Below are 27,754 nucleotides of genomic sequence, written 5' to 3'. Positions count from 1 at the left end.
GTAACACGGTTTTAGCCTATTGAAATGCACTACGTACGATTTGCGTCCGCCCTCCAGCTGAATCTTAAAATTCACGTCTGATAGCACTTTCACTATCACGAATGGTCCAGTCCACGGCTTATGCAACTTCCGACTCAATCCACGCTTGACCGCCGGCGAATGCAACCAAACACGATCTCCTAACTCGAACTTTTTCCCATGCTTCCTCGAATCGTACACCACTTTCTGTCTCTTGTGTGCGGCACCCAAACTCTCCTCAACCATGTCAAAAGCCGACCTCATTCTCTGCTCAACATCCTCTGCGTAAGTACCAACGTCATCACACGGCTCACCAGGTGGTCTACCAGCAACGAACGACAACGGCGTCACCATCTCTCGTCCCAACATCAACCGTGCAGGCGTGAAACCAGTGGACTCCTGGACGCTAGAATTGTAAGCATATTGAATCATTGGCAAGTATTCCACCCAGTCTCTCTGATGATCATCAACAAACTTCGACAAAGCCGTGCAAAGTGTTCTCATATATCGTTCTGCCAAACCATCACCTTGTGGGTGGTAACTCGTAGTTCGGGTTTTCAAGATTCCTAAAATCTTAGCAAGCTCAGACATAAGATTCGACTCAAAATTAGGCCCTTTATCAGAATGCCAGCTCCATGGGATTCCGAACCTAGTGATGAAATTGTCAACTAAAACTCTGGCTACCACAGCAGCCTCCTGACAAGGTAAAGGATACAATTCTACCCACTTTGTCAGATAGTCCTGGACGACCAAAATCACGCGATTGTAATCTTTACCAGCCGGAAACGGTCCAACGATGTCCATTCCAATCCTATCAAGCGGTCTGCAAACCAACATGTCCTGAAGAGGTGCTCGCCTATGAGGTATCGGACTACGACGCCGCTCACATGTCCTGCACTTCTTGATCTGCTCCTTCACAAACGCATCCAAGCCTGTAAAATAGAAAGTCTGACGTATACGCCTTAGGGTTTTATGCACCCCAAGATGACCAGCTGTGTTATCAGAGTGTCCCAATCGGAAAATTTCTAATTTCATACTATCAGGAACCACTACACGAAGTTCACTACTGTTCTCTCTCATTGACTCCCATCTGTAGTAAACCAAATCATTCTTCAGTTCTAACTGACCAAACACCGACCACCAACGACGAAGGGCGAATGAGAACTGGAGCAACTTCGATTTCGGCGGACGTTCTCCAGCTTCCAACCACTTCCGAACAGTCTTTAGGTCACCATCAGCTTTCTGCGCCTCCACTATACCTGCAGGAGCATCAACATCTATTCTCAAAACACGACAAAACTCAGACTCAGGGCTAGCTAAACTACATGTACGAGTGCATTCCTCAGCTTCCACCTGGGTACTCAGATCCTCTATAATTGATTCTTGAATGTCACTTATTGGTTCACTAATGGAATGTTCATGCTCTTCACCCTCCTCCAGGGGATATCTACTTAAACTGTCCGCATTTACATGCTTCTCACCTGGCCTATGCATAATCTTAAACCGGAATGAAGCCAAATACTCCAACCAGCGAGCAACCTGACCTTCTGGGTCTTTAAAATTAAACAGCCAGCGTAAGGAACCATGATCTGTTCTCAGTACGAACTCCTTCCCCACCAGGTAATGTCGGAATTGCTTGATGAAATAAACTACCGCCAGCAGTTCACGGCGTGTGACAGAGTAGTTTCTCTCAGCTTTCGACAAAACCCGGCTGCCATAAGCCACAACTTGTTCACCCCCAGACTCATTCACCTGTCCTAAGATTCCAGAGATACTATGACCACTAGCATCCGTATCCAAAATAACTCTTTCCTTGGATCAGGATAGGCTAACACCGGAGCGGTACACAACTTTTCCTTCAACAATTCAAATGCACGTTCACACTCAGCTGTCCATACCCAATCCACCTGTTTCTTTGTCAATTTATATAACGGGGTAGCAATCTCCCCAAACCGTAGCACAAAACGACGATAATACGCACAAAGGCCCAAGAAACTCTTCAGCTGGGTGACAGTTTTAGGCCTCGGCCATTCTTTTACCTTCTGTATCTTGGACCAAGATGTCTTTACTCCATCCCTACCAACCACATGACCAAGGTACTCCACTTCACGTCTACACAGCAAACACTTCTTACACTTCAGTTTCAACCCGGCAGCTCCCAAACGGTCAAACACCTTCTGGATATCTGCAAGATGCTGAGAATATGTTGACGAAAAAATGACCACATCATCCAAATAAATTATGGCAATCTCCCACTGCAACCCAGCCAAAACCAACTCCATTAAACGCTCAAAAGTACTTGGGGCCCCACAAAGTCCAAATGGCATCCTAGTAAACTGATATAGCCCATGGCGTCCCACTGAGAAGGCAGTCTTAGCAGCCGAATCAGGATCCATTTCACATTGCCAATAAGCGGAAGCTAAATCTAGAGTTGAAAACCACTTGGCCCCTCTCAAAGCGTCTAAGTTATCAGTAATATTGGGCAAAGGGTAACTGTCAAACTTGGTGACCGAATTCAGTTTCTTGTAATTAATACAAAACCTAGTGCTGCCATCTTTTTTCTTCACCAATACTACCCCACTTCTCCAAGGAGAGCTTGAAGGCTCAATCACCCCCTGCTTCAACATATCCTGTACACATTTCTCAGCCTCAGCATACTTATGAATAGGTAACCGGCGCACTGGTTCTCGCAAAGGAGGAGAATCCCCAGTATCTATACTATGTCTGACTACATCTGTACGACCCAAGTCCATGTCACCCTTAGAAAACACATGTTCATTCTTCAGCAACAGCTTGTACAAATCAGCGGCCTGTGCCTCATCAAGTTCACCAAGACTCTCTTCATACAACTTCTGCAAAGGTTCTGACAACTTATCTTCAGTTTCACCAACCTTGAGATCAGTCTCCTGCTGCGACTCAAAAGGTTGTAATATAGCAATACACTGACCTTTTTGCAAAATGTATGGTTCCTTGTGAACATTCATCAGTCGTACTGGTACAGCGTTCTTGTCGACGGAGACCACCGACCTGGCCACCAATGGTCTGTTTCCGGACAACGAAAAACCATGATGCACACCTTCCATCATTCCCTCCTGCAACCGCAGCGCGCCCCTTCTTCTAATTCTCCCAGTCAACACAACTTCCGACGATGGTGGTATGGTGGTAGTCTCCCCGACAAAAACCCTGTAACAAGAAAATGCCAAGTCAGGTTGGTTATAATGAATGGGCACACACCCACAAAACAATCGCAACAATCTATGTCCTAAATCCAGGGAAGCTTTCATTGGTGAAAGAAAATCCATCCCCAAGACACACAACCCAGGCACAGCGGCAACTACCACTGGCCCTACAAAAGTATGCTGTCTACCAGGACGAGGACTTGGCAAATCTGGAAACTCCAACTTAGCATTAATTTCTCCTAAGACTGGCAAGGTACCCCCAGATGCATTCAAAATTTCCATATCATATGGCATCAAAGGCGCCCCACCAGACACATTCATTTTCTGATGTAAATCTTCTGAAATAATTGTACAAGTTGAACCTGTATCCAGCAAAGCCATGAACTCTACCCCATGCATCAAAATTCTAACATGTGCAGATTGCCCCCGCACATAATCAAAAGCCTCAGGCTGACCCCTCTCAGGGTTCAGTTCAGAAGAGCCAGCCCCATCTAAAAATGTGGATTTCCCGTACCAGGTCCAGGATTAGGTCCAGGATTAGGACCAGGATGAAAACCAGGGCCCAGAGGCCCCTGAGAAGGTCCTGACTGAGGATTTGTGTTACCTTGGGTGGGCAGTCCCTGCTGTTGCTGAGCTTCAAGTTCTTGGTCACGTCTCCTTTTAAAACAGAAACCCATCTCATGACCATCACAACCACAATACGTACAATGCCGAGCCCTCCTACCAGGGGCTGTACTAATCTGACCGAGAGCAACCAGCGCGTCATTTAGCTTTTTCGAAAGCGCGTCTATCTGCTTCTGCATACCAGGTCCCGACGGTCCGTCTGCGACACCCGGCCTCGTCATGTTCACCTTCTGGGGACCCTTCCTAGCCTCTCCAGGTTTCTCGGCCCTTTGGAAACTTTCCTCAGCCAGCGCCCTAGACAAAGCATCGTCCAAGGTGTCGCAGTCGGCCCGCCTGACCTGGAGCCGAACTTCCCTATCGGTTAGTGCCTGAGTAAAGTAGTCCACCGCCATCTCTTCCCGTATCGCCACTCCTGCCGATGGAAAGGCCTTCAAGACCAGACGACGGATGTCTGCGGCCAATTGGACGTAAGTCTCTGTTTCAAGCTTACGCCGCGCCGCCAGTCTGGCCTTGAATACCTTCACATCAGCAGGGCAACCCCGCAGCCTGAAAGTTTCACAAAAGGTATCGAAATTACATTTCTCAAAATCATGCATGTCTTTGTAAACACGAAAAGCATCGTCCTTAAGTCGCAAGGGCACAAAACTCATTAGCTGCTCCTCTGACCAATGGTTCACCCTCTGCACAATTCGCACTCTTTCCACCCAATCTTCGAAATCTGTCTTACCATCGTTATTATACCAATCCGGTAACACCACCGGTTTCTTATGGAACAGCTCGTCATCGGACTCAGCTGTTGCCCCATAAGGAGTCGAATAACGCATCCGACCAGAAGAACCCGGAGTTGCGGGCGGTGGTGGCCCAACCATCACATTCGTCATCTCCTCCTGCATCCCCTGCAGGGCTGTGCCAATCTGCGACAGGAATTCGTCTACCCGTCCAGATGGGTCCATGTTCAAGCTAACACAAATATCAAAATAAAAATAAAAAATTGGCCACTCACCGAGCTTTCCTGATGATCCACACCTAGCGTGCAATAAACTAAATCTAAACTTCAAATGAATAACATTGTCTCATCCACTCATCTCCACCGCATAGCATGACACACCAGACTGACCAGAAATTCCAAAAAGTTTCCCATGATACATTTAAACCAGCAATATTACCTTGACAAAAAAAAAACACACGTCAGCCAAAAACAGGCTACCTCCCCCCTCCAACAAGTGTCACGACCCAGTGACAACTCACAGGAAGCAGAAAAAGTGAAATATAGATAGCAATTAGTAAGTATTACCGGCCAATGAAAACCACGCGGGTGCCAATTGTAACGACCGTCCTTGTGAATGGAATTGTCGTTAATGAGTTCCCGTCAACCCCTGGCAAAATGAATGAACCTTCACCAGCGTTGACGAGAACCAGAGTTTGTGGGGGTGTGCATTGACCGATAAATTATAAGCGCTAGAATATACCCAAAATATGTTTATTATGAACAAACTAGATTCCAGATTTCACTTCACATTCATCCAACCCAATAAACTGCATGGCCAACCAGATATGACCCCAGGTTACCCAAATTCCTTCTCACCACACTTGTTCTACCAACAACCCAGAAGCCTAAATTCCCCTGTCAAAACGACATCTAATTGGAGGAGAAATCACCTATTAATCAAAGTACCAGTCAGATGAACCAAAGCCAATGTAAATCTATACAGGGTGGCCCAAAACAGTTCACCAACCAAGACATGGAACACTCCGAACTAAGATTCCCCAGAACTTGTATCACCTGGAATCACTTTCTGATTATGTAACTCAAAACCTATGCCAAGCAGGGAAGTCAGAACAAGATTAAACACTATCAAAATCCAGTATAAAACAAGTGACATGATCATGACATGTCGGACAGGAATTGTGGGCAACTTTGCCCAGCTTCTTCACACAAAGTTCCAACTCAAACAAACTAAAAGAAACCTCAGGAAAACCCGGTCAGTCTGGCCATAACAGGATATTGACAAACCCAGCCCTAGAGGCACACGAAGGGGGTAAAATTATAGGTCACATGGCAGAAATACGGAACTCGGAATTTGAGGGTTTATACTCACAAGAAAAGCCAAAAGTCAGCAAACGTTCCCATGTACATGACATACATGGTGAAGATTGGGCGTGTCACACCATGCAGCGGTTCAGAGAGATGAGACAAAAATGTAGGCTCTACTCAGCCATAGGAACCAAGCAAAATCACAGAAAGAAAAGGTCTACCCGTCTGGTAGCAAGCGCGCTAGGTATGGACACTGATCAAAGCTAGGGCCCAGTTTTATACAGAAAGATTACCTCATCTCAACGAACCAATGCCTGCCGTAACAGCCAGAATTCACCAACCCTATTACAAAGTAAGCCACACAAAAGAAGCTAAAATCATTAGCCCAGAACACAAAGGAGACCAACGATCATCACTTGAAAATACCTCAGGAGATTACCAAATTATAGGCCCAAGCAACCCAGGTCAAAATTATGACATAACCATTAACCATGCAAGGCCCATAACGACTTCCGTTACACTATATTTCATTTTTTGGTTGAAAAATGCCCAAAATGCCCAAAATGACTCGCTTTTCCAACACCCCTAAAAATTCCTGGTGTCGGAAGAGCTTTATTTTGTTATTCAGTGGTTTGGTCTTTTCAGTTCCTCCCTTGCCCTGAAGATGGCGATGGCGTTGTTCTTTCATGAGACTCCGATAACAAGCTCAAAGAGGGGGGATTTGGGCCACGGTGGTTCGGCGCTGAAGGTGTTAAGATACGGCTGATCTTGGGACTACACTCCTTTACTATATTTTATTTTTTAGTTGAAAAATGCCCAAAATGCCCCCCTTTTCCAACACCCCGACCCCCTAAAAATTCCCGGTGTCAGAACAGCTTTATTTTGTTATTCAGTGGTTTGGTCTTTTCAGTTCCTCCCTTGCCCTGAAGATGGCGATGGCGTAGTTCTTTCATGAGACTCCGATAACCAGCTCTTTTCAGTCCCTACCTTGCCCTGAAGATGGCGATGGCGTTGTTCTTTCGTGAGACTCCGATAACCAGCTCAAAGAGGGGGGATTTGGGCCACGGTGGTTCGACGCTGAAGGTGTTAAGATATGGCTGATCTGGGGACGAGACAAAGCCGATTGTCCTGGCTGGGGCACATGTCACTGTTCTGCTAGTTGCTTCTATGTACATGTAACATCTCATTTCTACTCAACTACACTTTGATAATAAGGGATTGCGACAATTCAGGCTCATGTGACGTCTTACATGTATTCAATCTGCCCAGACTTCCAAGAAGCCAGACAGCACCACCCTCCATGGAGAGGGGGGGAGGGGGGGACTGGAAAACCTTGAGCATGACTTCTCAGCTAGGCCAAGCTCTCCAGAGTGTAACCGGGGAAGACTGACGCATCACCAAATTAGGGAGAGGGGGAGAATAAGTTGAATATGTGGCTTATTCGGCCCCCAAGTTCTTCAATACTTGGGTTGCCTGTAGCAATTTTACCAGCAAGAAATAACTGAAAAAATCCTATTTAACCAATATATATAATATATTTTCTTCTGATAACAAATATTACAATGCTTTTTACACTTATGTGGACTAACAAACATTTACACATACTCCATGAATCCTCAACTACAAAACTCGACTAAACGTTATTTCTTCTTTGTTACTGCATGAAAGAGGATTCACAATTGACACCTTGTAATTTCACTGAGATCATCATGAAAACATGTAACAAAAGAATTTAAAGAAGAGTTTTTGAAAATATTATGTCATATTTAGGGGGAGGGGGCAAGACATGCCAGTAGCAAACAACATTTAAGATGGATGAAAATAAGTGGAGAATCAAATGATCAATTTAAAACCTAAGTAAAATCATCTGGAAAATTTCTTCGTTTCAATGTATTTCTAGGTCTGTACAGTAACGAAATTGACATTTCAAAGGTTTTAAATGTTGACAACAAATTGTGTAAGTTCAGTATGAACAATCTTTACACTGCTATTATCCTAATTGATTAGTTAAGTAGTCAATCTCAACCCTATTAGCACGGATGACAGTACATTTGAGATTTTTATGGACATTTGTTCACCAAAACACAACATTTTCCAAGGTATAATATTTGACTCTTATTTTAGATACAGACTTTTGTGCTATTGTACCAGTAATGCATTCGATAAATTTGAAAAATATGTGAGAAAATTTACAACATTAGGAACCCAGTGCAAATTCATATACATAAAACACAGTAGGGTGATAGTATCATAGTCATGTTTGTAACAGAAGTGCATCAATGATTAGGAGGATACTTATTAAAACTTTCCAACAACACCCATTTGATAATTCCATTATTGTCTCCTTTGCATTTTTTTAACTTCAGCAAGCACTTTTGTGATATGGCATTATTGCATCAAGCTATTGTGAATCTATACAGCTAAAAGTCATATTTGTGATTCCACAAGGGATCTTACTATTTGGAGTAAAATACTTCACAAATTTTCAATAAAAAGTGTAAACAAAACACCAGTAATCTAAACCCGGTCAACATTAAAACAGAACAAGGAAGAAAATAACTGAATACTACTTGAAACTGTACAGGACTTCGTCCGAAAAAAAGAAGAAAAATTTGAAGGTACACTGGCAGCGCCAAATCAAGTCCATTCACTCTTATAAACAAAATCAGGAGCAGTGTGACATTCAAGGCAGCAGTACCTGCCTTGTCGGACTCGTTACATCCAGAAAGACAGTACTGTACAGAAAGCCAACTTTACAGTAGCACTCACTGACAACAACAAATACCATTTGCAACCTTAAGTACAATACCGTTGTAACTAAAACATCACCTTTTGACTATCATATTATTTACATTAACTCACTGTCACAATATTGAGTGATCTAACATACACAAGGAAAATTCAATGGAACGCTGAAGTTTCTGTTCTACTTCACTTTAGCCAACCAAAACTGGGTCAACCAGGAACTGTCTAGGACAGCCAAAAACTGCATCATTCATCAAACTTGTATACACAAGTACATGTAGTAACTATTACTATACTGCCACAGTCTTCCCTGCCAAAACAGCTTATCAGACAAAACCTAAAACAAAATACCCAACTAATTAACCATCGTCCTGAGAGCTAAAATCTAATAAGAATCACAAATAATCAACAAAATAATACAAATGTGAACTGAGGGATCATGATAAAAGAAAACATGTTGATATTTCAGAAGACATCTGATCAGGAATTGGGACGAAAATCAGAAATATTTGATTTTTTTTCTTCACAAAACTAGTTAACTTTTCGAATGTAACCTATAATACTTCTGATTATGGTCCCGATAGAATGATAAAGACTATAGTGCTGTTTTTGAAGGGGGTGGGGGTCTTATGACTTTCAGACATTTCTGATATTTTTTTCCGTATTTTTTGCATATGACCCCAAAAGACAATCATTTACAAGGGACATGACCACCGTTGATCTATTCTAAATCTCATCTTTTCATTAAGGCTAATCAGATATTGAACATCTCCATGGTACCTAAGTTCATACTCAATGTTGAATGGAGCAGTATAAAAATCTCTTTTCTTTACATGACTGTCAGTTGTGCAGTAAGACAAAGGCGATTAGAATTAATATGGAATACATAAAGGACTGAATATATTCACACCAGAGTGAAATGTTCAACAATAATGACACAAATATCTACGTTCATAAAAACCTATCAACTACATGTATTTACACAACATTCTGTCAACTCTCGGCGAAAAGTAAATGAACACCAGTTAATCCTTTCCTACTCTTTAAGTAAGGAATTTTGTATTTATATACTTTTTTTCATCTGGACAGTTGAATGAGATGTTGGAGGATGACTTACTGAAATTTAAGCTATTATCAAAGCATACTTTAAAAGGAGCAAGGATTTACAGGTGTTCATTTACTTCTGACTCAGACTGTACAACAATAAAATATTATGATGATACATCTTTCTTGAGATCAGACTTATGGCTATTTATATTGTCACCAAAACGGTCAATTCTATGCTAAATTTCCATTCAATGGTGGGCAATAATTTCAGTTTTCCAGTATAAAAATATAAATGATGTGTTATGACTTTTTGCAAGTTGAAAATTCATCAGCCTTCAAACTGGTCACAATATATTATTTTTATAGCCTATTGTAAACAGCTCACATCTTCTTCCAAAGGTTTTGACTTGATGGTCTGATGTTCGCATCGCCATAACTGTGACTAGACAACAGTTATATTACTAACATTCCTGCAAAACATTGGTTATTGCACAACCAGTCGATTAAGTAGAAAATATATGAAGGTTAGCAAAATCTTTACAGAGTACTTACAGGTCATACCATTATTGTCTGAACTATCACCACCAACTTTTGCTACAGTACACTCAGGATTAGTACAATACAGCATGTACATTAGCAAGACTCAAGCGGTACATTTACAATTTACTTGAGAAAAAATTGTATTTTTCTTGCATTACACGGGATTGATTTTGTTATTGCATTTTATGGACCTAATTTCCTGTGACTAACCCTGGTTATGAGAGGGCAGCTCTAATACCGGTACTTTATAACAATCAAGCTTGTCTTATTTGATCTGTAGAAATCAAAAAACAAACTGACATTAATTTGTAATGTACGGTAGACTGAATTCCAAAGGGAACTAAGTTCTCAATAAGACACATTGAAAAAATAAACTGTTATTGAGTAAACAATAAGATGGAATAATCGCAGCCGATTCAAGCATGAGCTATTTGATAGCTCTGGCAGTCCAATTAGTTATGATTTATAAATACAAACTTTGAAAATAAGTCTTAGAGAAAGAGCGAATACAATACTGAATGAAAACAATGACATGAAGACGTTGAAACATGTAGCTCATTGAGATTGGAGCACTGCGGAAGTTATGAAGAGAGTTTATAGGTGAAACTTGGAGGAGATGACATAAGTTTGATACAGTGGCCTATCAGCAGACAATTCGTATCAATCAAGGAAACACAAATACTGCATTTCATCAGGCCACGAACAATAGGGCCTGGCTTGAGCCTAGCTGTCCTCACCGTAAAATTTTTGTTATCTGGACTCCAAGCATAACCTGAGCTAAAAATACATCGGCATGCAATACATGAACTGGATCTGAACATGTCAAACTTGATTAACAAACGAGTTCAGCTGATTATTCATATAATCATGGAGGTCAGAATCAAAAGATTTTGCCTCAGTAAAGCCGGCTGATTATATCAAAGCTGATACCACAAAGTTCGTCACTAACGAAGAACTGATAAGGAAAATGATAGAGAAACAAACCAATTGATGATAAACATTAACAATGCAAATTCATTGGAAGTGCCAAGGCATGACATAATGATAGTGTGAAACAAAAAAAGATCATTTTAGATTCAACAAGATATCTGGTTTTCCAGAAGTCAGTGAACAAATTGCTGCCCATTTTTCTTTTGCCAATGCATCAGTTCATAATAAAAACATACAAACTGTAACGGAAAACAAACAGAAGGTGAGTTCAGTGAGAGGAGCAGTGAGGAGCACAGCCTCTTCATTGCAATGCAGTCATTATAAGCCATCTGGGTACAGAAGTTTAGTTTTCCTACTTGGCAATACACAGCTAATGATACAATACAGAAACCATCTATTATTATGCCTTAAAAATTATCAAACACTGGTAAATTTCCAAGATGCCAGTGGTCAGATTTCATCTTAAGTCATTTTAAATTGCATTATGAGTTGAATATCATTTTATCGAAAATATAACTTTAGGATTCGTTCTTGAATTCTTTTACATATCAAAAAATGGATAATGATAATCCCCAAGGACTAGTTTTGGCATAGAATTTGCCTTGAGAAGATAAATATGGGCATCAATCAGTAAATCTAATTGTTGGTAAGTATCGAAATGCTCTCTTCTGTAAATCCCATCCCTATCTAGTCCTTGAAGAGATGAACAAAATTACAATTGCATCAACCCTTTTAACTTGCATGACCGGTTCTTAACAAATTCAACAACCAATACCACCTAACTTGCATGATCTCCCATTCCCTCTGTATGCTGTGCAATACCATTGCGACATCCCAAGCCATCTATTTTGTCCAACTTCTCCTTGAAACTTGGATCAACCGAACATCCTTCTTTCTCATTGTGTTCTTCCAAACTCGTTGAAGACACTCCGTTATCTGCATGTGAACTGTGAAAACTCTCGTTATCGGATTCATCATTGCCCTCATCATCAGAGTAAACCTCAGCTCCAGGAAAGACATAGCGACTCGGACGTACACAGAGGAATGACCGTTCTGGAAAAGACAACAAATTCAGAACGTAAGTCTTCAGTCAAAGAATGGCATGAGAAGATGATGCAAAACTGAGAAGAGCAAAAACAAACATGTTAATTCAACCTTTTCATGGTGTAAATCAAGTGTCAGGTGGTGGGATGTAAAAACTTAAGGAGCTCAGAAGGAGGCTGAAAATTCTTGATTTTTAAAGAAAGAGAATTAAGCCACTGTTAACACTAGTACAAGAACAAGTCAAGGTACTATCAAGGATACCAATGGAGACAAACCACGTTTCTCACCTGGTAAGCTGCTTGCAATGTTGTGTTTACGAGACTGCCACATTGATCGGATCACCTCAATGCTATCATCACTAGCATGTGCACTGTTACTATCGTCCACTGGCTTGGGACTAGAGGAACTGGCGATATCAGAATGATTATCAGTGTCGGCACCTGTCGACATGTCATAGGTGCCACTGTCTCGACTACAAGTACCATTATCCTCTATTATCTTCGTTGGAGAAGGCATCTCCAGAGATCTTCCACTTTCAAATTCCTCATCTTCGGTTAGTTTTCCCAGGGACCACGACACTTTAGAGTTTGCTCTGTCACTATCAGAGAGATTGCTATTGTTACTATTGTTGTCCTCCTGCTGAAGATGAACACTTTCAAGCTCTGTTCTCATACACGCAGTGTCACTGATATTTGACAGATTACTCATATTTCGTCGGAATTGTGGGGAAGACGGGCCAACAGGTGGTGGTGTCAACAACTGGCCCTTCGAGACCTCCTCTAGTGGTTCTTTTACACACATATTGTTCCAACCCTCTCCAAGCCGATGGCACAGTTCATTCACAATAACGTCACAATCTCCTAACAGTTCAACATCAAAGTTCAAATGGCGCAGTGGCTCCCTGTTAATGAGGATCTGTGGCACATTTGCAGGCAAGGAATCTGAAAAAGTTGTGAAAAATTGCAGAAAAGGGGATACAGATTTTGAGCTTTACAAGGGAAATAGCACATCTCTGCCTCTATTTAAGTCTATTTCCACTTTCAACATGGTCTTCATCTTTAGAATTATCTATATACTTCAAAGATGAGCAATATCTTCAATCAAGAACTTACTCGGTATCAGTGCGACAGGTCTGACTTTGAGCGACGAGCCAATGACAATCAGGAGGTCACATTCATCTTTGTCTTCTTCCATCTTCTGGTGGAACTCGTCAGGGAGGCCCTCGCCAAAGAACACTATGTCTGGCTTCATCACCGGGAATGGTGAGTCAGCACTACACTTTGGACAGCGTGGTATAACCTGGTTCATGATGTCAGTACGGATGTCATCTGCGTCTACTTTGTACTTGCAGGTTACACAAGTTGCTGTTGCAAATGAACCTGTCAAAAGAAGAGACATCTTAATCATCGCATTATCCAACGTGCAAGGGAATTTCTTTAGAATATCAGCAGAAAAATAACTAAAATGTTGAAGAACAAGGGATTTGAAAGTTCTGGAAGATAGGTCCCTTGTTTTAACTTGCATAGTGGACAAGTTTGACATGTAACTGGTAAAATACCCAAGATGATTGTGCTACCATATTTCACTGACTTACCATGACACTGAATCACATTCTCAATGTCAGCCACTTGTTCCAAAGTGTCTATATTCTGAGTGTAGTTCCGCAACAATCTACCATTTTCTTCTATTTTTCTGATAAATCGGTGAGATCTTGATGGTTCAAACTGTCCTGGATAAATTTCCTGAAAAAGAAGTCACCACAGACTATCACTTTGTTGCATAAAGTACACAGAGATTTCACCATCAGTAACTGGCACAAGTTAAAACCTAAATGCCACTTATTTCTTTCAGATATTTGCCCCCCGGCCCCCCCAAAAAATTAATTTTTTCCCAAAATTCCATATCTGAACTCACTGGGTCTTACATCATCTAATCTGTGAACTGCCTTTTAAAACAAACACCAGTATATGGTGCAGTGTCCACTAACACAATGTTTTCAGTAACACATATTCTAAATAGAACCAAAGCAATCTAAACCTGAGGTTTCAGACATACTTTGGCAAATTTGAAGAATGGTCTTGGATTTCGCATGAAGAATCTGATGTCAAACATGTCCTGTGGTTCATGAAGGTCAGGCCAGTCCACAGCAAGTCGGGCATAGATACCATCCCGGGAACGAAAATCTGGGATGCCACAAGGAACAGATACCTAGAAAGGAAATAAACTTGAGGTGGAAAACTCATGATACACATTGAAAGTAGCTGAAAGGTATGTTACAATCAGGTGACAGATTCTAAGGATTTCATGAGCTAGAACATGGTACCACCCTTCCTTCAAAAGTTGATTGAAAAAAGTCACAGAAACAACTGCATCAATCAATTCCATTGTGGGCAAATCTCAATCTTGAATCCACACCAAAACTAACAGAAAAGTGTGCTCAACGAACTTACCCCTGCTCCAGTAAGAACAAGAATTTTCTTGCAGGTGCTCATCAGATGGATGACATCATTGAGTGTGTTGATGTGACTTAGTTTAGAGCGCTTGGCAGGTTCAGAAAGGATATTGACGATGATCCTCCACATTAACATATCATTCAAATCATCTGGGATTGATGTGTTATTTGAGATGAGATCCTTCAGCACTTCTCTTGGATTCACCCCCATCATGATCTGCTTCTGAACCCATGCTATGGGACCTGGAATATGAATAGTGACACTCAGTTTACGAGATGTCCCCACTAGTTGACTGGAAATCTGCCATCCTACCAATTTCACTGCACCACAACTTCAGCTGTAGTGTATTCTACTAGGCCTCCAAATGAAATCATTTATCGGCTCATTGAGATGGCGAGTATTGGTGAGTTTGTATAAAATGTTCACAGCACAGCTTTAGAAAATGCTAGTTGAACAGAAATGCTCCACAAACAATGTCTGATCAACTAGTAAATTGTCACCTTGTTTTCATATGCATTGCATTAGTCTTTTAAAACCATTCATAATAAATCTTCCTCTTACCTGCAATAGGTCTCCATCCGGCTTCACTCAAACCAGACAAGTCACTAATTTCACTGACATTGTCACTGTCACTATCATCTTCTCCCTCTCCATTCTCTCCAGATTGAGAGCCGGATCTTTCATCAGCTCCATCTTCTGTCACAACAGGCTCTTCAAACATTGGTTTAGTCTCAGAGGTGGGGATGGCTGCAATTAGATTACAATGTACATGGAACAGTACATCTTCTGGCCATAAATGATTAAAAGATGCTTGGCTTGGCACCATTACGTAAGTTTCAGCACTATTAACACTTGACTTTTCATGGAATTTGCAGCGGCACAGATACTTGACTTGTAGATGATTGATTGAACTCTTGATTGTACACGAACTTGTATTTTACTCACTATGAATAATAAGCATAGACCAAGGCCAAGTGACTCTGTCCGTGTCACTGCCAATGCCACTAGCATGCACTAGATGCCTATGCCTATGTAGACAAACTTGACAAAACCCAATTCCAACGGCCAACATATATGCTAGGTAACTTTGTACCAGTCGAAGGAGACGCATTCCACTGCCACAACCAGTTTTGATTGCAGTTTTAAAAAGACTCGGGTATTCAGCCAGGGTGACAAAAGTTTGGTATTCATCTCGAAAGTGCATCATGCTATTCACGCATGTGCATTGCGCATTTGTTATTATATATTACCTGCTTACCGAAATATGAATTAACGAATGTCAAAAATGTGTCTCAACTGTCTTGTCTACTCTAGTATAGTCATAGTGCCTCAACCTCAAGGCCAGCAACTGTTCCTATTTTTATTTTATTTTTGTATGTTCGGGGATCAACTCGTGAGATTATATTTGCAAATATCCTGGTAGATAGACACAGGTATACCATTGATAGAGCATATGTACATGTCAAACGCATGTGGAAATGTGATCTGTCAATCAAGGATTGTTTATGTTGTACTACGCATGCGCAACTGTATCAAATCCGGGAAGAAAAGGGAGTGTCATTTCAACTGCGGTGGAAGAGTATGGGACTGACCTTGATCTCCTTGTATCCCTTCTACATCTTGAGTGGTAGTTGGAGAACTACTAGAATCGTAGTTTTGACCACTAGAAGGCTCGATTCTCGGTCTTTTTGCGGGTGCCGCAAAATTTGTGACGTGTGACTCGTCGGCCATTTTGGTATTTTACTGCGCAGAGTCATTACGCAGCTTTTCGATCTCCAGTCAGGCGGAGGCGACGAAGTACAGTTAATGAAAACACAGATTTTGCACCAAATACGCTCTACAAATTCACTGTTTCCAGCTTTCCTTGTGATGGAATCGTTATTCACGTACAAGAAAACACAAGATGATGACTACTACATCATTTTGGGATGTGGTGAACATTCATCTGTATGTTTTAAATGACAGTAAATTGCATATAAAAAATATGATTTTGAGACTGAAGTGACTGAGTTTGACACTCACAGTCACACTGCACTGACTGGTCACTCTCTCTCTCAGTCAAACTGCACTGCTCAATCAATGATTTAGTTAATGTCAATGTCGACAGTGAATGTTACTCACTGCCACTGTCGGTCACTCTGACGGTATGCACTGACTGGGCAGGGTGGACGCACGCTATATTATGAAATGTGGAGTGGCTTCACCAGTTGGGCCTACTTGACCCGATATCTATCCTCCGACATCTTGATCACATCTGAGCTAGTAGTTGTCGTTTTCAGAGCTGGGCGATCAGAGCTGGAAATCTGATCTGACCGGAAAACAGCTGATCTTATTAACAGATCCCTGCTAAAACAAACTCAACTAATTTTTCAGGAGGAGCAGATCTTGACAGAGTACAAGCTTCGAGCTCTTGAATGTCATCCAGACAAAAATCCTGATGATCCGGATGCAGGTTAGTATTTCCAAAGTTATATAAGACAAGCAAGCTAGACTTTTGGTATTACATTCACATGATACAGAACAGATGATGAGAAAATTGTTACATATCATTACCTTTCAATATTGAGCAGGAAGTGCAAATATTGTTATTAAAAGTACAATACAGGTATTTTATGAATAAAATGTAGTGTGATCTTTTTCCGCTTGTCGCTAGCTGAAGTGTTTGCCAAGCTGAATAGAGCCAAAGAAGTTCTGACAGATGCCAAGATGAGGGAAGCATATGATAAATGGAGACACAGTGAAATACCAATGCCTTTTGAGAGGTGGATGAACATGAAGGACAGCATGCAAACTGTAAGCATCTGATCATTGCCTGGACCTTATTTTGTGATCTGAGACTAATCTGGCTAGTTTAGCGTTAGGATCACTTAATTGACCTTTTTCATGATAAGCACCTCTTGGGGAGGAGAAGCCGAACCTTGTTCAGTTATGGAGTCAGTCTCTGTTGTTATCTCATCCTGGCCATTTCTGTGTTGGTGATGAACACCGTCATCCTGGCAGTGATTCGATGTTGGTGACATCACTCTATCATTTCTTTGTTTCAGACCATGCACTGGGTGATGAAGACCAAGTCAGATCCGATGATTGAATCTAGTCAGCAATCACAAATGGCTTCCAGTGCAGCAGGTAAATATCAGTATAATAATGGTATATGCTCTCCACATCCAAACTGGCTGAGTAGTTGACCTATAGTTGTGCACATCCATTTTCGCTGCTCTGGACTTTGCATCCATTTATTTCTGTGTATGGATGAATTTTCCTTCCAAAGATAAAACCATGAAGTAAAAGAATCCCCCCTCTCTCATGAGAATAACGAAAATATAAGGCTTGCAAAAGTGAAGGTATTTGTCTAGATATTGTCAGTATTGTATACTTTTTTCATTACAGGGAATCCAAAAATGCATAGTGGCTTCCAGTGGGAAAGAGATTCTGCATCTGAGGCTTTGAGGAAGTTCCGGAACTATGAGATATGAAGTATGTCCATGTTTGTCTGACTGTCTAAGTGTTAGGATGCCATGTCAATAATGGACTAGGACATTACATGTTCTCATTAAGAAACATTATCTCTGGACTGGGAGTTTTACAATGATCTTGGAGGAGAAAAGAATCACCATGATACATTCCTTGATTTTGATCATTACAAAATGATATTTAAATCACATATCATATTGCTGTGTGTGATAGAGGTTCAATCTGTGTAAATGATGCACGATTGAATTCGAAGAGGATTCTATTTACGACTATAGCTGAGCCATTAATCCTCTCGCAATACTCTTTTGGGGACTTTGAATCAACACAGCGTTCAGTTGCAGTTCAAAGAATATTTTCAGTTTTTATGCATGCGCATGACTTACCTTGGTTACAGCTCGAGTACCTTGGTTACTTATCAATGCGCATGCATAACTGACGACTGCGCTGTTGATATGAAGGCCTCAAATGAGTTTAGCCAACATGTAATCCAAGTCATAGGAACTAGTCAAATGTTTTTAATTTTCGAGATTAGTATTTTTGTTATCAAGAAATAAAGTACATGTATGTTAATGACATAATGAATAAGTTGATAGAGCTGTTATCTTATTGTCACTCAGTGAATATTGAAGAACAGACTACCTCGATGGGAACTGCCCCTTCATGTCTCAGCAAAGTAGTTGAAGGGAAGATCATGCAGCTCCAAAAACAAAACCGAGGTTTCTTGTACCAAATGACTGCCAATTTGAGCTGAACATGCCTTCCAACTGGAGAGTAGCTTGTGATGATGAACTCTATCACTGGGCACCAAACCTCACTGGTGACCATGCGCAGCAACAAATGTTCATATTGGCAAATGGAGAGGGCTGGTTCAGACAACATGCAGCTTGCTGTTGGATGTAACTTTGTCGACATTGGTACAACAATGGTGTAAGTATGGGGACGTCCCCGTCTTACACTTGAGCAGATGGAGGGAATGACAATGACAAGATGTCACCAGAGGTGTGAGAGAGGTCAACTTGCCTGAACTTTCCTTGATTGCCCTGTCCTCACACAGCCAATTCCTCAAAGGAAAGTGCATCATGTTCCATAACCAAGAAGGGGTGCATGCAAAAACAGCCCAAGTCTGACTTTGGCTGTTTTTGCATGGTGGCATTGCTGTAATCCTCATACCGTCCCCTATCCACCAATAATATGGTTTGCCTACAGGTGCTGCCCTCTTCTGCCAAAAAATGAAGGCAAAGATGGTGATCTGGTGCAAAAATGACCTACGTCTGACTTTTTTTTTGGCTCTCCTGGAAAATGGTAAAAAGTGACTTAGGCTGTTTTTGCATGCACCCCTTCAAATAGAATAACAACCCAAAGACAATGAAATACATGGTAAATGTAAGGGCGTTTATTATTCTCAACATTTTGCATAAAAATTACATTCTGAATTTGTTATTTCCTTAGCTAACCTGCAATGCTGGGCTCCTGTGCCATTGTCATCTTCACAAAGCACTGCATCTTCAACTGAAGGAAATGAACACGATTTCTTGCTTGAAATACATACTGGAAACCTGTTATATCAATTCCTACCAAACATTTTACAGTGTCTTTATATAAGTATGATAAGGTCAATAGTGACTTGAATGGGTTTAAACGATTGCAGTCGTCTTTTTCTTATGAATACCAGTAGGCCTTTACCATTGAAAGGAGAAATATTACAGCAAATGCAGAAAAAAAAGTCCAAATGATTAAAATTTAGTTGCAATAAGTAAATGATAGCTTTGTTTGATAGAATCCAATTTGCAATCTTTTCTCGTGTAAAATTAAAATCTTTATGTTATCAAGACATGGTGATCATTATCAGCATTTTGAAAGCATGAGAAAGCATTGTCCTAACAATTTATTTATTTTATATACCTGTGTATTAATGCACTGATAACAAAATTCTCAGTGGTCCCTTTGGTTGTTCCACACCCAACAGATAGAGTTGATATTCTTGTTTCAATATTTCATCAAATTCTGTCGTATCAATATTTCTCAAAGCAAAATATGTCTAGCAAGTGATTTTACCTAGTGCAACCATTCCACGACAAAGAGACAGGATCTATATTGTTAATGCACAGACTTTCTATTTACAAATGGGAGGTACATTGGACAGGCTGTCGATTACCAAAACCTTGCGGAGAATATTCAGTTCAGACTGCGGAAAGATTACCGTACTAAAAAGATTAGGAAAACAGTTCTAGTTTAGTTAAATTTTGACGAGATTGGAGTAGATGGAGGGGAACAATAAGGTTAATTGTGTTTTATAACGACTGACCAGTTGACAGTCTGTACATCTTGTGGAATAAATAACAGATGACATGTCACCGAGCCCACTTGTACCAAGATGTCAAGGTTCAACCAGAATGGCTATTACATTAGCCAAATACAAAATACGTAACAAACTGAATGACCGAGTCTGATGTATAATGTATATGATATTTTATGAACAACACAAAATAAGACAACAAAGATCTGTTCTCAGGACATCCATTATTAGCACAAGAATTTGCTTGGTATACAGTGACACGTTTTCTGGTCTTGGAAAAAATAAATGCACGAGATCCATGTTAATAAAAGATTCACTGCAAACAGACACAACTGTGTGCTAAATTGACCAACATCTAAAGAAAGTGTCCCAGATAGCGATAGGGCCAAGATGGAAAAAGAATCACTTTTCATTACAAGTGCAAGATAGTTTAATCCTTCACATCATAAGTCATTTGAAAGGGCATTGATAATGAACGTCCCAGATTTGAAACTAAAATGTTGTTACATACTATTAAGAAATTGTCCAGTTTCTGAAATTCAATTTCAAATTCAGACCACTATGTTACAGACAATATAGATTACATCATATTTTGTAGTGACAATACAGTGATGTTTATAGAGTGCCCTGGTATGATCAAAGTGTCCACAAAAATGGTGAACAGGACGAAATCGATACACAAAGGTTCAAGCAAATTATAGCAGAAGGACTGAAATTAACAAGAGGTGATGTAACTAACTGCAAAATATAGCAGCATTTTGGCAAATGACAAACACCACATTGTGATAAAGATGATTGACAGAAATTTGTTCTTTGAAATTAGTGAATGCAAAGCCGTCTCTGAATTTATACAGCCCTGGGCTTTAAAAAAATCGAAGCCGGTCCCATTCACTCAATTACACAAGATTCTAGAAATAACTTGAATCATCAATTCTGTCATGCTTGCAGAAGGTGTCTTTTGAGGGAGGTTGAAGACCAAACCAAGGATTACATGCGGCTAGAAGGTGAAACACAAATCAAATCTGACCAAATTAAACAGCTGTGACACACAACACGGATTTAGTACACCATGTATCAAATGTCACGTCCAAATATCTACACATAGACTCCGACAGCTGTTGAGTAATGCTGGTACATGGACACAACTAAAAGATACTAAACTCAACTACCAACCCAAAAAGTAAGTTGTACAAAGTCTGCGCAAATTGAATTCGGTTGATCTACTTAACAGACAGGCTGTCCGAATTTAGATTGCAAGAACCTATCTAATGACAAATGAACATTAAACCAAAACCGAACATAAACATACAGGTAACAGTATATGTCGTGCAGAGAATCAAACTTCCTGACAACTGACACATAGTTGCACGGCGTTGTTACAATCAGTTGCTCTAAGGATGCGTTAGCTAACTGTTTTGAAAGGGATATCTAACTAAAGTGAAATACAAACACAGTTAAGAGTTCTGTACAAATAACATAGACACAATGTCATTTCTACACTTCTTCGGCACTTATCTATAATTACAACTTATGTACCTAAGTACAGATGTTTGATTATGCGTATATAGTCAGGGCAGACTGTTGCGTCGATGAAATGAAAAGTTCAACACAATCCAATCAACTCTAACTATTGCTTACATAATGGTTCATCTAACCTCCATGGATACAATTATTTGTTCACTGCATGTCCTTTTAATCAACATTCAAACATTGACAGCATGATGGTTCGCATTATTAAATGGTCTCCATCTTGTGTCATTCGTTGCATATTGATTAATTTACAAGAAGTAATCAGGCGTTCGTCTGGTAACATGGGGCTCTCCTCTCCTTGGTGCTGGGTCAAACTGCAAGCTGAAAGAAAATAATTTTTGATTTAGTCAAAACTTAAACTTGTAATCATTCAGGATATTATGAAGCATTTTCAGCATGGTAGACACCATCCAAACATGTTTCTAGAGACTATCTACGCTCTCAAGATTAATTATGCTTCCAACCAAGCATTAAAGAGCGGCCACTCAAAAGAGATCTCTTCAAAAGTAGACAGCTATTTTAAGACACAAATGGAGACTTACAAGGAGTACTTGAGAGCGTCGTCTAATTCCATGATGGCAGCTTGATTGCCACAGCGGTAACAGTAATTGGGTGCACTAAATATAGTGACCACGTTTCTGTCATGACACCAGTTATAGCCCTAAAGAGCAAGAATGATATGATATAGCGTACAGTAATGAAATACGTGTCACATGAAAAAATTTAAAATCAGACCGTTTAATCTAGTGTCAGATTGTAAATTACCCAAATGTCTAGTACGAGTACCAGGAAACAAAGACTCTACAACTTTAATCGGAGTTTTTAACAGTAAACTCCTTTCAGTCCCATGGTGGTTTACTTTGGACACTAGTTCACAGACATCAATTTTTCCCAGTGAAATACCTAGGCAAAAATGACTTTCCAGGATCAATTTTTCACCCTTCCCAGGAAACGACGCAGATAGTGCTTTGATAGAGATTGCAACTTACTTCCATCACCAGCTGATGGGCCCTTGACACCAGTGTCAAGCCGTTAGTGTGATTAAACGTTTCAGATATATCCTGCCCAAAGGTGTAGCCAGCACCTCGAGGAGAAATACCCCAGCCGCCTCGGTCATCCGGATCTGACCACAGCAAATCACACATTGGACCCTGAAAAGAAAATAGAAATACAATTGGTTTAACAAGTCAAAGAAATAGAATGGGGCTGAAAACAAATACAATATGGCCATTTCAACTCGGCACCTGAACTGGGTATTACTGTAATGGCCTTTGGATAACATTATGACACAATCATTTGGCGAGACAACGACATCTGACAGAGTGGTTGCTAAAGTGGTAACTTTAGTCCATTGGTGAGCTGGTTTCGCAAAAATCAAGGCTTTGTAGTGAAATGCCAATTAGGTCAAAATAAAGGTACATGTACTTACTTCATGCGGTACTTCTTGTATACGGTCTAATGCTCTTATATGATCTAATGTATCTATGGATGGGGACAAACCACCATGTAAACAGAAAATCTGGAAGATAAAGGATTGTGTTGGTAGTGATTTTTTTTACTATTTCCTTTTCGGGAGGGGGGAGGGGGGGGTTCAGGTTGATATTATATTGTGGGAAGTTTCAAGTCAGTTACAAATATTCAGTTTTACAGACATGACAGTAGATTTATACCCAGAACATCAATTTTCACCAAGGAATGCTTCTTGTAGGTGTTTTAAAACCTCCAGTAGGACGTGGTGCTTGCGCTGTATGTGTAGAGAGGAAACATTAATCTGCTCACCTGTCCATCTACTAAAGCTGTCAATGGTAGATAATCAAACAGATCGGTGAAATATTTCCATACATTCGCATTCCCATACTTTCTTAAACATTCATCATAAAAACCATATACTTGAGTGATTTGTCTACTTTCATGGTTTCCACGTAGGATTGTTATTCTCTGTGGGTATCGAACCTGAAAGAATGAAGAGAAAATATGAGTAAATACAAAAAAACCTGTCTTCAACAGCCTGCGGTATGAAATTGTCAACAAGGTCACTATAATCTGCCACACTATAACTATCCTGAAAAGGTCAAGAGAATCAGATATCATTTACCAGTACTCACCTTTAATGCTACTAAAAGTGTTACAGTTTCTACAGAATAATAGCCTCTGTCAACATAGTCTCCCATGAAAAGGTAATTTGTGTCTGGAGAACGTCCTCCTATACGGAACAGTTCCATCAGGTCGTGGAACTGACCATGGACATCCCCACATACCGTCACTGGACATTTCACGTCTTGCACATTTGATTCTTTTGAAAGGATTTCTTTTGCCTGCAAGTGCAAGGGAATCAAAGATAAAGAATCAAGTAAGTCAAGTGACGTGTGCACGTCACATCAATTACGCAAAAGGTGTAGGCTATATTCATATGAAGTCAGGGAAGGACACACCTTTTGATTTGGTTGCTGCGTTTGAAATCACACCCACACAACCCAGCCTCAGATCAAGGTCCGTCAGTGTCCGAGACAGAGTCCACGAGTCGAGTCAAGGATGCGACTGTGGGGGAGCATGTTATACAACGTCAACGATTGGCTTGCAAATCACTTTACCAAAAAAATAACATAGATACAACTGTATATAAACAAGTGCAGAACGAAATTATACAGAAGGGTGTAACGCACGAACGCGGGGTGCTACCTTTTCACAAAGTGTTTTGACTTGGTTTTCTGAAAGTTGTTTGCATCCGTTCAGTTGCTCAATCCATTGATCGAGTTCCTTTGCTTCGACTTTTTCCACCATTGTCGATGGACCACTGCCCTTTTTTGTTGTTGAGGCCTTTCCTCGTGATACCAGTTATCGACTCCTTTTGTGAAAAGGGAACTTAGCGGCCAAATTTGGTGTAATTTGTGGTTTATTTTAGAGATGACAACCGATGTTCCACCCGCACCACAAAAATGGCCGCTTTCTGAAGACCAATGACGTCACCGCCATTCTTAAACTATATGTAAAAATTTTGTTGGAGAAATAGATACCATTGATTGCTTTTATATTCCGTACATTTGCTGATGAATGGAATATTTTATAAAACAATTTGAAAACAATTTTAATATTTTTAACTGACAGCTACTCCGGTCAATATGCATAATGTAGAAAATACACTGGAGGTCCTGACTGAAGAACCAGTCAACGACCTTTTCCGGTCGGTCCGATTCTGTGTTTTTGGGCCGATTTTATCCCCTGCTAAATCCATCAACATCTGGTGGTAAAAAGCACAAAAAAATAAATATGTCGGAGCAAATGACTCTTCGTGGAACCTTAAAGGGCCACACGAAAGATGTCACTCAGATTGCGGCTAATTCCCGTTATCCAGAGTTGTTACTTTCGAGCTCCAGAGGCAAGTGTTTGTGAACAGTATATCTATGTGTTCTACTGCATGTTCATGTATGTCCAATGCACTAATGTCAATTTATGCAGTCCTACTCTGTAAGAACTGTGCAGAAAACACAACTTGGGGCAGTTAGATTTGTTCGTGGGCTCGAAATTTATCTTGACAAAGTGACCAACCGTCCTACTCTACTTAGGCTACTACTACTTGGGCTTCTCGGCCACCACTATGAGTATCAGTATGAGCATGAGCAAAGGACAAGTGCCTCACTGACAGACACTGGTGCATGGCATGGACGGTCGGAAAGGAATGTCTGGGAGTTTATCAGTATTGTAGGCCTTCTCTCACTCTGTATGGTCTCGTGAAAATGTTCATTAGTTGAAGAGCCCATGTACCAACCGTTAACAAGGCAAAGTGGTGACGCCCTGTTTTGATATTCCAGACAAGAGTTTGATCGTGTGGCAGCTCAAGAAGGAAGATGGAGACTATGGCACGGCCAAGAAGAAAATGACAGGACATGGACACTTCATCAGTGATGTTGTCATCTCCTCTGATGGCATGTTTGCCCTCTCAGGATCTTGGGACAAAACGCTCAGACTCTGGGACTTGGCCACGTAAGCATATGTTAAGAAAGGCAACCCTTAAAAAATTGTTTATTTGTTGTACTTCCCTACCATCTTCTTGCGAAGTCAGAAACTAAATTTTTTTCTTGTAATTCTTTCTTTTTTCCCGTTAGCCTGGATTTTCCACATTTTCCAGGTCTGAAATGAGCTTGAGTCGACAACACAGAGTCCCCCTTGTGTCAAAAGTTGTGAACAATGGTGATGATATAAACATGACCCTTACATGTTGGGACTGAGTAAGCAGATGCATTGTTATACAATGTACCATTCAAAATCTGTTCATCATTGCGGATCTTCCACTTTATTTTTTCCAGGCAAAAGACGACAAGACACTTCACTGGACACACCAATGATGTGTTGAGTGTTGCTTTCTCGCCAGACAACAGGCAGATCGTTTCTGGCTCTCGAGACAAGACCGTGAAGCTGTGGAATACCCTTGGTGTATGCAAGTATACCATCCAGGATGAAGGTCACAGTGGCTGGGTGTCGTGTGTTCGCTTCTCCCCCAACACAGCCGTTCCGATCATTGTGTCCAGTGGCTGGGACAAGATCGTCAAGGTAATTTGGCATGAGTCAAGACTGCGTCGACCAACTTTAAAGAAGACGCTGTGCAGGCTACTTTTGAAACAATTGGACAGATCCTGCACCAACTTTAAATCAGAAAAATGCGTTGGAAAAAAGTGCAAGTTTTGATAAGAACAGTCAAAAGTTATCAACACTGTTTAGCGTTTGCCTGCAACTTTCTTGTGGCGTTAAGATTTTAAGATATTTGGGTACTTTACCTTGTTAGCACATGTATTTCTATTTCAGGTGTGGAACTTGACCAACTGCAAGCTGAAAACCAACCACTATGGTCACTCTGGCAACTTGAACTGTGTGACTGTCTCTCCTGATGGCTCCCTCTGTGCCTCTGGTGGAAAGGTATGCGTCTGTTGAAATATACTCTCCCCAGTTCAGTTCTTGCCAATTGTGCTACTATAATTTCTTCCCTAGAAATAAATCTGCTAATGTCTAGTTCTCTCTGTGTAATAGTGGTGTATATGTTTTAAAACTCGACTCCCATTTGCTGTCAGATCGTAGTTTTCGCAGTACATCCACAGAGAAACATGCTGCTAGTTAAAGTGTCTTGCCTAAATTTACCAATAAGTATTCGTTTTCCTTCAGGACAAGCAAGCGATGCTGTGGGACTTGAATGAAGGCAAGCACTTGTACACATTGGAGGGTGGAGACCAGATCAATGCCCTGACGTTCAGTCCAAACAGGTACTGGCTCTGTGCCGCTACCGGACCATCCATCAAAATCTGGGTAAGTTTGCAGGTGGTCTGTTACTAGTCTAAACCCTTTCAGGAAGTTCACCTGTGTGTACCTTTGTATATTAACCTGAGATCAACTCGGAGCTGCCTTTTATGTACAGAGTTTCCGTTTGTTCTGTTATTGTCTCCCAACAAGAGTGACAGTAACAAGTCACCAGTAAATTGTGTAGATTTCCCGACGACATAACCCTTTGATGAATTGTATTCTATGGAGGGGTCGATGTTCAGATCGGCTCCAGGGTATTTTATTGTCCTGCATAAGTATTGACAACAGTTGAGATTTACTCCATTTTGCTTTTCAGGACTTGGAAGGCAAGTCCGTTGTTGACGAACTCCGTCAAGAAACTTTGACGTCAGGCCGATCACCAACCTGTACTGCCTTGGCTTGGTCAACCGATGGACAGACTCTCTTCGCTGGATATTCAGACAGCTACATCAGAGTATGGCAAGTCTCTGTCAACCAGTCCACTGGCAAAGGATATTAAAGACTTTATGAAGATGTGAAGAAATAAAAAAATTGTGATAAATGAATCCTTTTG

At 40.7% G+C, this 27,754-nt stretch overlaps 5 protein-coding genes across 6 annotated transcripts; 2 read left to right on the top strand and 3 right to left on the bottom strand.

Annotated features, from left to right (window-relative positions):
• Nucleotides 1–1,813: 1,813 nt before the first annotated feature.
• On the bottom strand, nucleotides 1,814–6,307 carry LOC135494571 (uncharacterized). The gene is made up of 2 exons (XM_064782668.1): nucleotides 3,904–6,307; nucleotides 1,814–3,201 (listed from the first exon to the last, which is right to left on the bottom strand). Exons 1-2 carry the CDS (start codon nucleotides 4,772–4,774, stop codon nucleotides 3,149–3,151), a joined length of 924 nt encoding a protein of 307 aa, XP_064638738.1. The 5' UTR covers nucleotides 4,775–6,307; the 3' UTR covers nucleotides 1,814–3,148.
• A 1,080-nt stretch (nucleotides 6,308–7,387) lies between these two features.
• On the bottom strand, nucleotides 7,388–16,338 carry LOC135494549 (NAD-dependent protein deacetylase sirtuin-1-like). The gene is made up of 8 exons (XM_064782638.1): nucleotides 16,208–16,338; nucleotides 15,177–15,362; nucleotides 14,613–14,857; nucleotides 14,218–14,370; nucleotides 13,757–13,904; nucleotides 13,275–13,541; nucleotides 12,450–13,103; nucleotides 7,388–12,171 (listed from the first exon to the last, which is right to left on the bottom strand). The coding sequence occupies exons 2-8, from the start codon at nucleotides 15,334–15,336 to the stop codon at nucleotides 11,897–11,899; spliced, it is 1,902 nt and encodes a 633-aa protein (XP_064638708.1). The 5' UTR covers nucleotides 15,337–15,362; nucleotides 16,208–16,338; the 3' UTR covers nucleotides 7,388–11,896.
• Nucleotides 16,224–18,680, top strand: LOC135494556 (dnaJ homolog subfamily C member 12-like). Of its 2 annotated transcripts, none has more exons than XM_064782658.1 (5): nucleotides 16,224–16,562; nucleotides 16,989–17,067; nucleotides 17,269–17,408; nucleotides 17,660–17,738; nucleotides 18,003–18,680. In XM_064782658.1, the coding sequence occupies exons 1-5, from the start codon at nucleotides 16,422–16,424 to the stop codon at nucleotides 18,086–18,088; spliced, it is 525 nt and encodes a 174-aa protein (XP_064638728.1). In that variant the 5' UTR covers nucleotides 16,224–16,421; the 3' UTR covers nucleotides 18,089–18,680. The 2 variants fall into 2 exon arrangements, with proteins under 2 accessions (XP_064638728.1, XP_064638719.1); XM_064782649.1 differs by having other exon boundaries at nucleotides 17,660–17,741.
• Nucleotides 18,681–19,457: 777 nt separating this feature from the next.
• On the bottom strand, nucleotides 19,458–24,851 carry LOC135494544 (serine/threonine-protein phosphatase 2A catalytic subunit beta isoform). Its single transcript, XM_064782627.1, has 7 exons — nucleotides 24,592–24,851; nucleotides 24,018–24,227; nucleotides 23,692–23,865; nucleotides 23,342–23,431; nucleotides 22,902–23,063; nucleotides 22,455–22,573; nucleotides 19,458–22,233 (listed from the first exon to the last, which is right to left on the bottom strand). Exons 1-7 carry the CDS (start codon nucleotides 24,691–24,693, stop codon nucleotides 22,161–22,163), a joined length of 930 nt encoding a protein of 309 aa, XP_064638697.1. The 5' UTR covers nucleotides 24,694–24,851; the 3' UTR covers nucleotides 19,458–22,160.
• A 230-nt stretch (nucleotides 24,852–25,081) lies between these two features.
• LOC135494539 (small ribosomal subunit protein RACK1-like) lies at nucleotides 25,082–27,746 on the top strand. The gene is made up of 6 exons (XM_064782611.1): nucleotides 25,082–25,288; nucleotides 25,722–25,893; nucleotides 26,217–26,460; nucleotides 26,713–26,823; nucleotides 27,067–27,207; nucleotides 27,518–27,746. The coding sequence occupies exons 1-6, from the start codon at nucleotides 25,180–25,182 to the stop codon at nucleotides 27,698–27,700; spliced, it is 960 nt and encodes a 319-aa protein (XP_064638681.1). The 5' UTR covers nucleotides 25,082–25,179; the 3' UTR covers nucleotides 27,701–27,746.
• Nucleotides 27,747–27,754: the final 8 nt, after the last annotated feature.

This window comes from Lineus longissimus, chromosome 1 (assembly GCF_910592395.1).
Source record: "Lineus longissimus chromosome 1, tnLinLong1.2, whole genome shotgun sequence".
NCBI classification, from domain to species: domain Eukaryota; kingdom Metazoa; phylum Nemertea; class Pilidiophora; order Heteronemertea; family Lineidae; genus Lineus; species Lineus longissimus.
The sequence above is the reverse complement of the archived record's forward strand: the minus strand, read 5'-3'. Positions and strand labels throughout refer to the sequence as shown.

Bases quoted from the DNA above. Each gene is read 5' to 3' on its own strand.
- LOC135494571 (XM_064782668.1), bottom strand. From the start codon at position 4,774: ATGGACCCATCTGGACGGGTAGACGAATTCCTGTCGCAGATTGGCACA. The intron at 3,202-3,903 runs GTACGTATTGTG...TTCTTGTTACAG, and splicing joins TGGTAGGAGGGCTCGGCATT to GGTTTTTGTCGGGGAGACTA.
- LOC135494549 (XM_064782638.1), bottom strand. From the start codon at position 15,336: ATGTTTGAAGAGCCTGTTGTGACAGAAGATGGAGCTGATGAAAGATCC. The intron at 14,858-15,176 runs GTAAGAGGAAGA...TTCATATTCCAG, and splicing joins CGGATGGAGACCTATTGCAG to GTCCCATAGCATGGGTTCAG. The intron at 13,542-13,756 runs GTAAGTCAGTGA...TTCTTTTGACAG, and splicing joins GAATGTGATTCAGTGTCATG to GTTCATTTGCAACAGCAACT.
- LOC135494556 (XM_064782649.1), top strand. From the start codon at position 16,422: ATGAAAACACAGATTTTGCACCAAATACGCTCTACAAATTCACTGTTT. The intron at 17,409-17,659 runs GTAAGCATCTGA...TCTTTGTTTCAG, and splicing joins TGAAGGACAGCATGCAAACT to ACCATGCACTGGGTGATGAA. The intron at 17,742-18,002 runs GTAAATATCAGT...TTTTCATTACAG, and splicing joins AATGGCTTCCAGTGCAGCAG to GGAATCCAAAAATGCATAGT.
- LOC135494544 (XM_064782627.1), bottom strand. From the start codon at position 24,693: ATGGTGGAAAAAGTCGAAGCAAAGGAACTCGATCAATGGATTGAGCAA. The intron at 23,866-24,017 runs GTGAGTACTGGT...TCATTCTTTCAG, and splicing joins CACTTTTAGTAGCATTAAAG to GTTCGATACCCACAGAGAAT. The intron at 23,432-23,691 runs GTGAGCAGATTA...TTTATCTTCCAG, and splicing joins CAGCTTTAGTAGATGGACAG to ATTTTCTGTTTACATGGTGG.
- LOC135494539 (XM_064782611.1), top strand. From the start codon at position 25,180: ATGTCGGAGCAAATGACTCTTCGTGGAACCTTAAAGGGCCACACGAAA. The intron at 25,894-26,216 runs GTAAGCATATGT...TATTTTTTCCAG, and splicing joins AGACTCTGGGACTTGGCCAC to GCAAAAGACGACAAGACACT. The intron at 27,208-27,517 runs GTAAGTTTGCAG...TTTGCTTTTCAG, and splicing joins GACCATCCATCAAAATCTGG to GACTTGGAAGGCAAGTCCGT.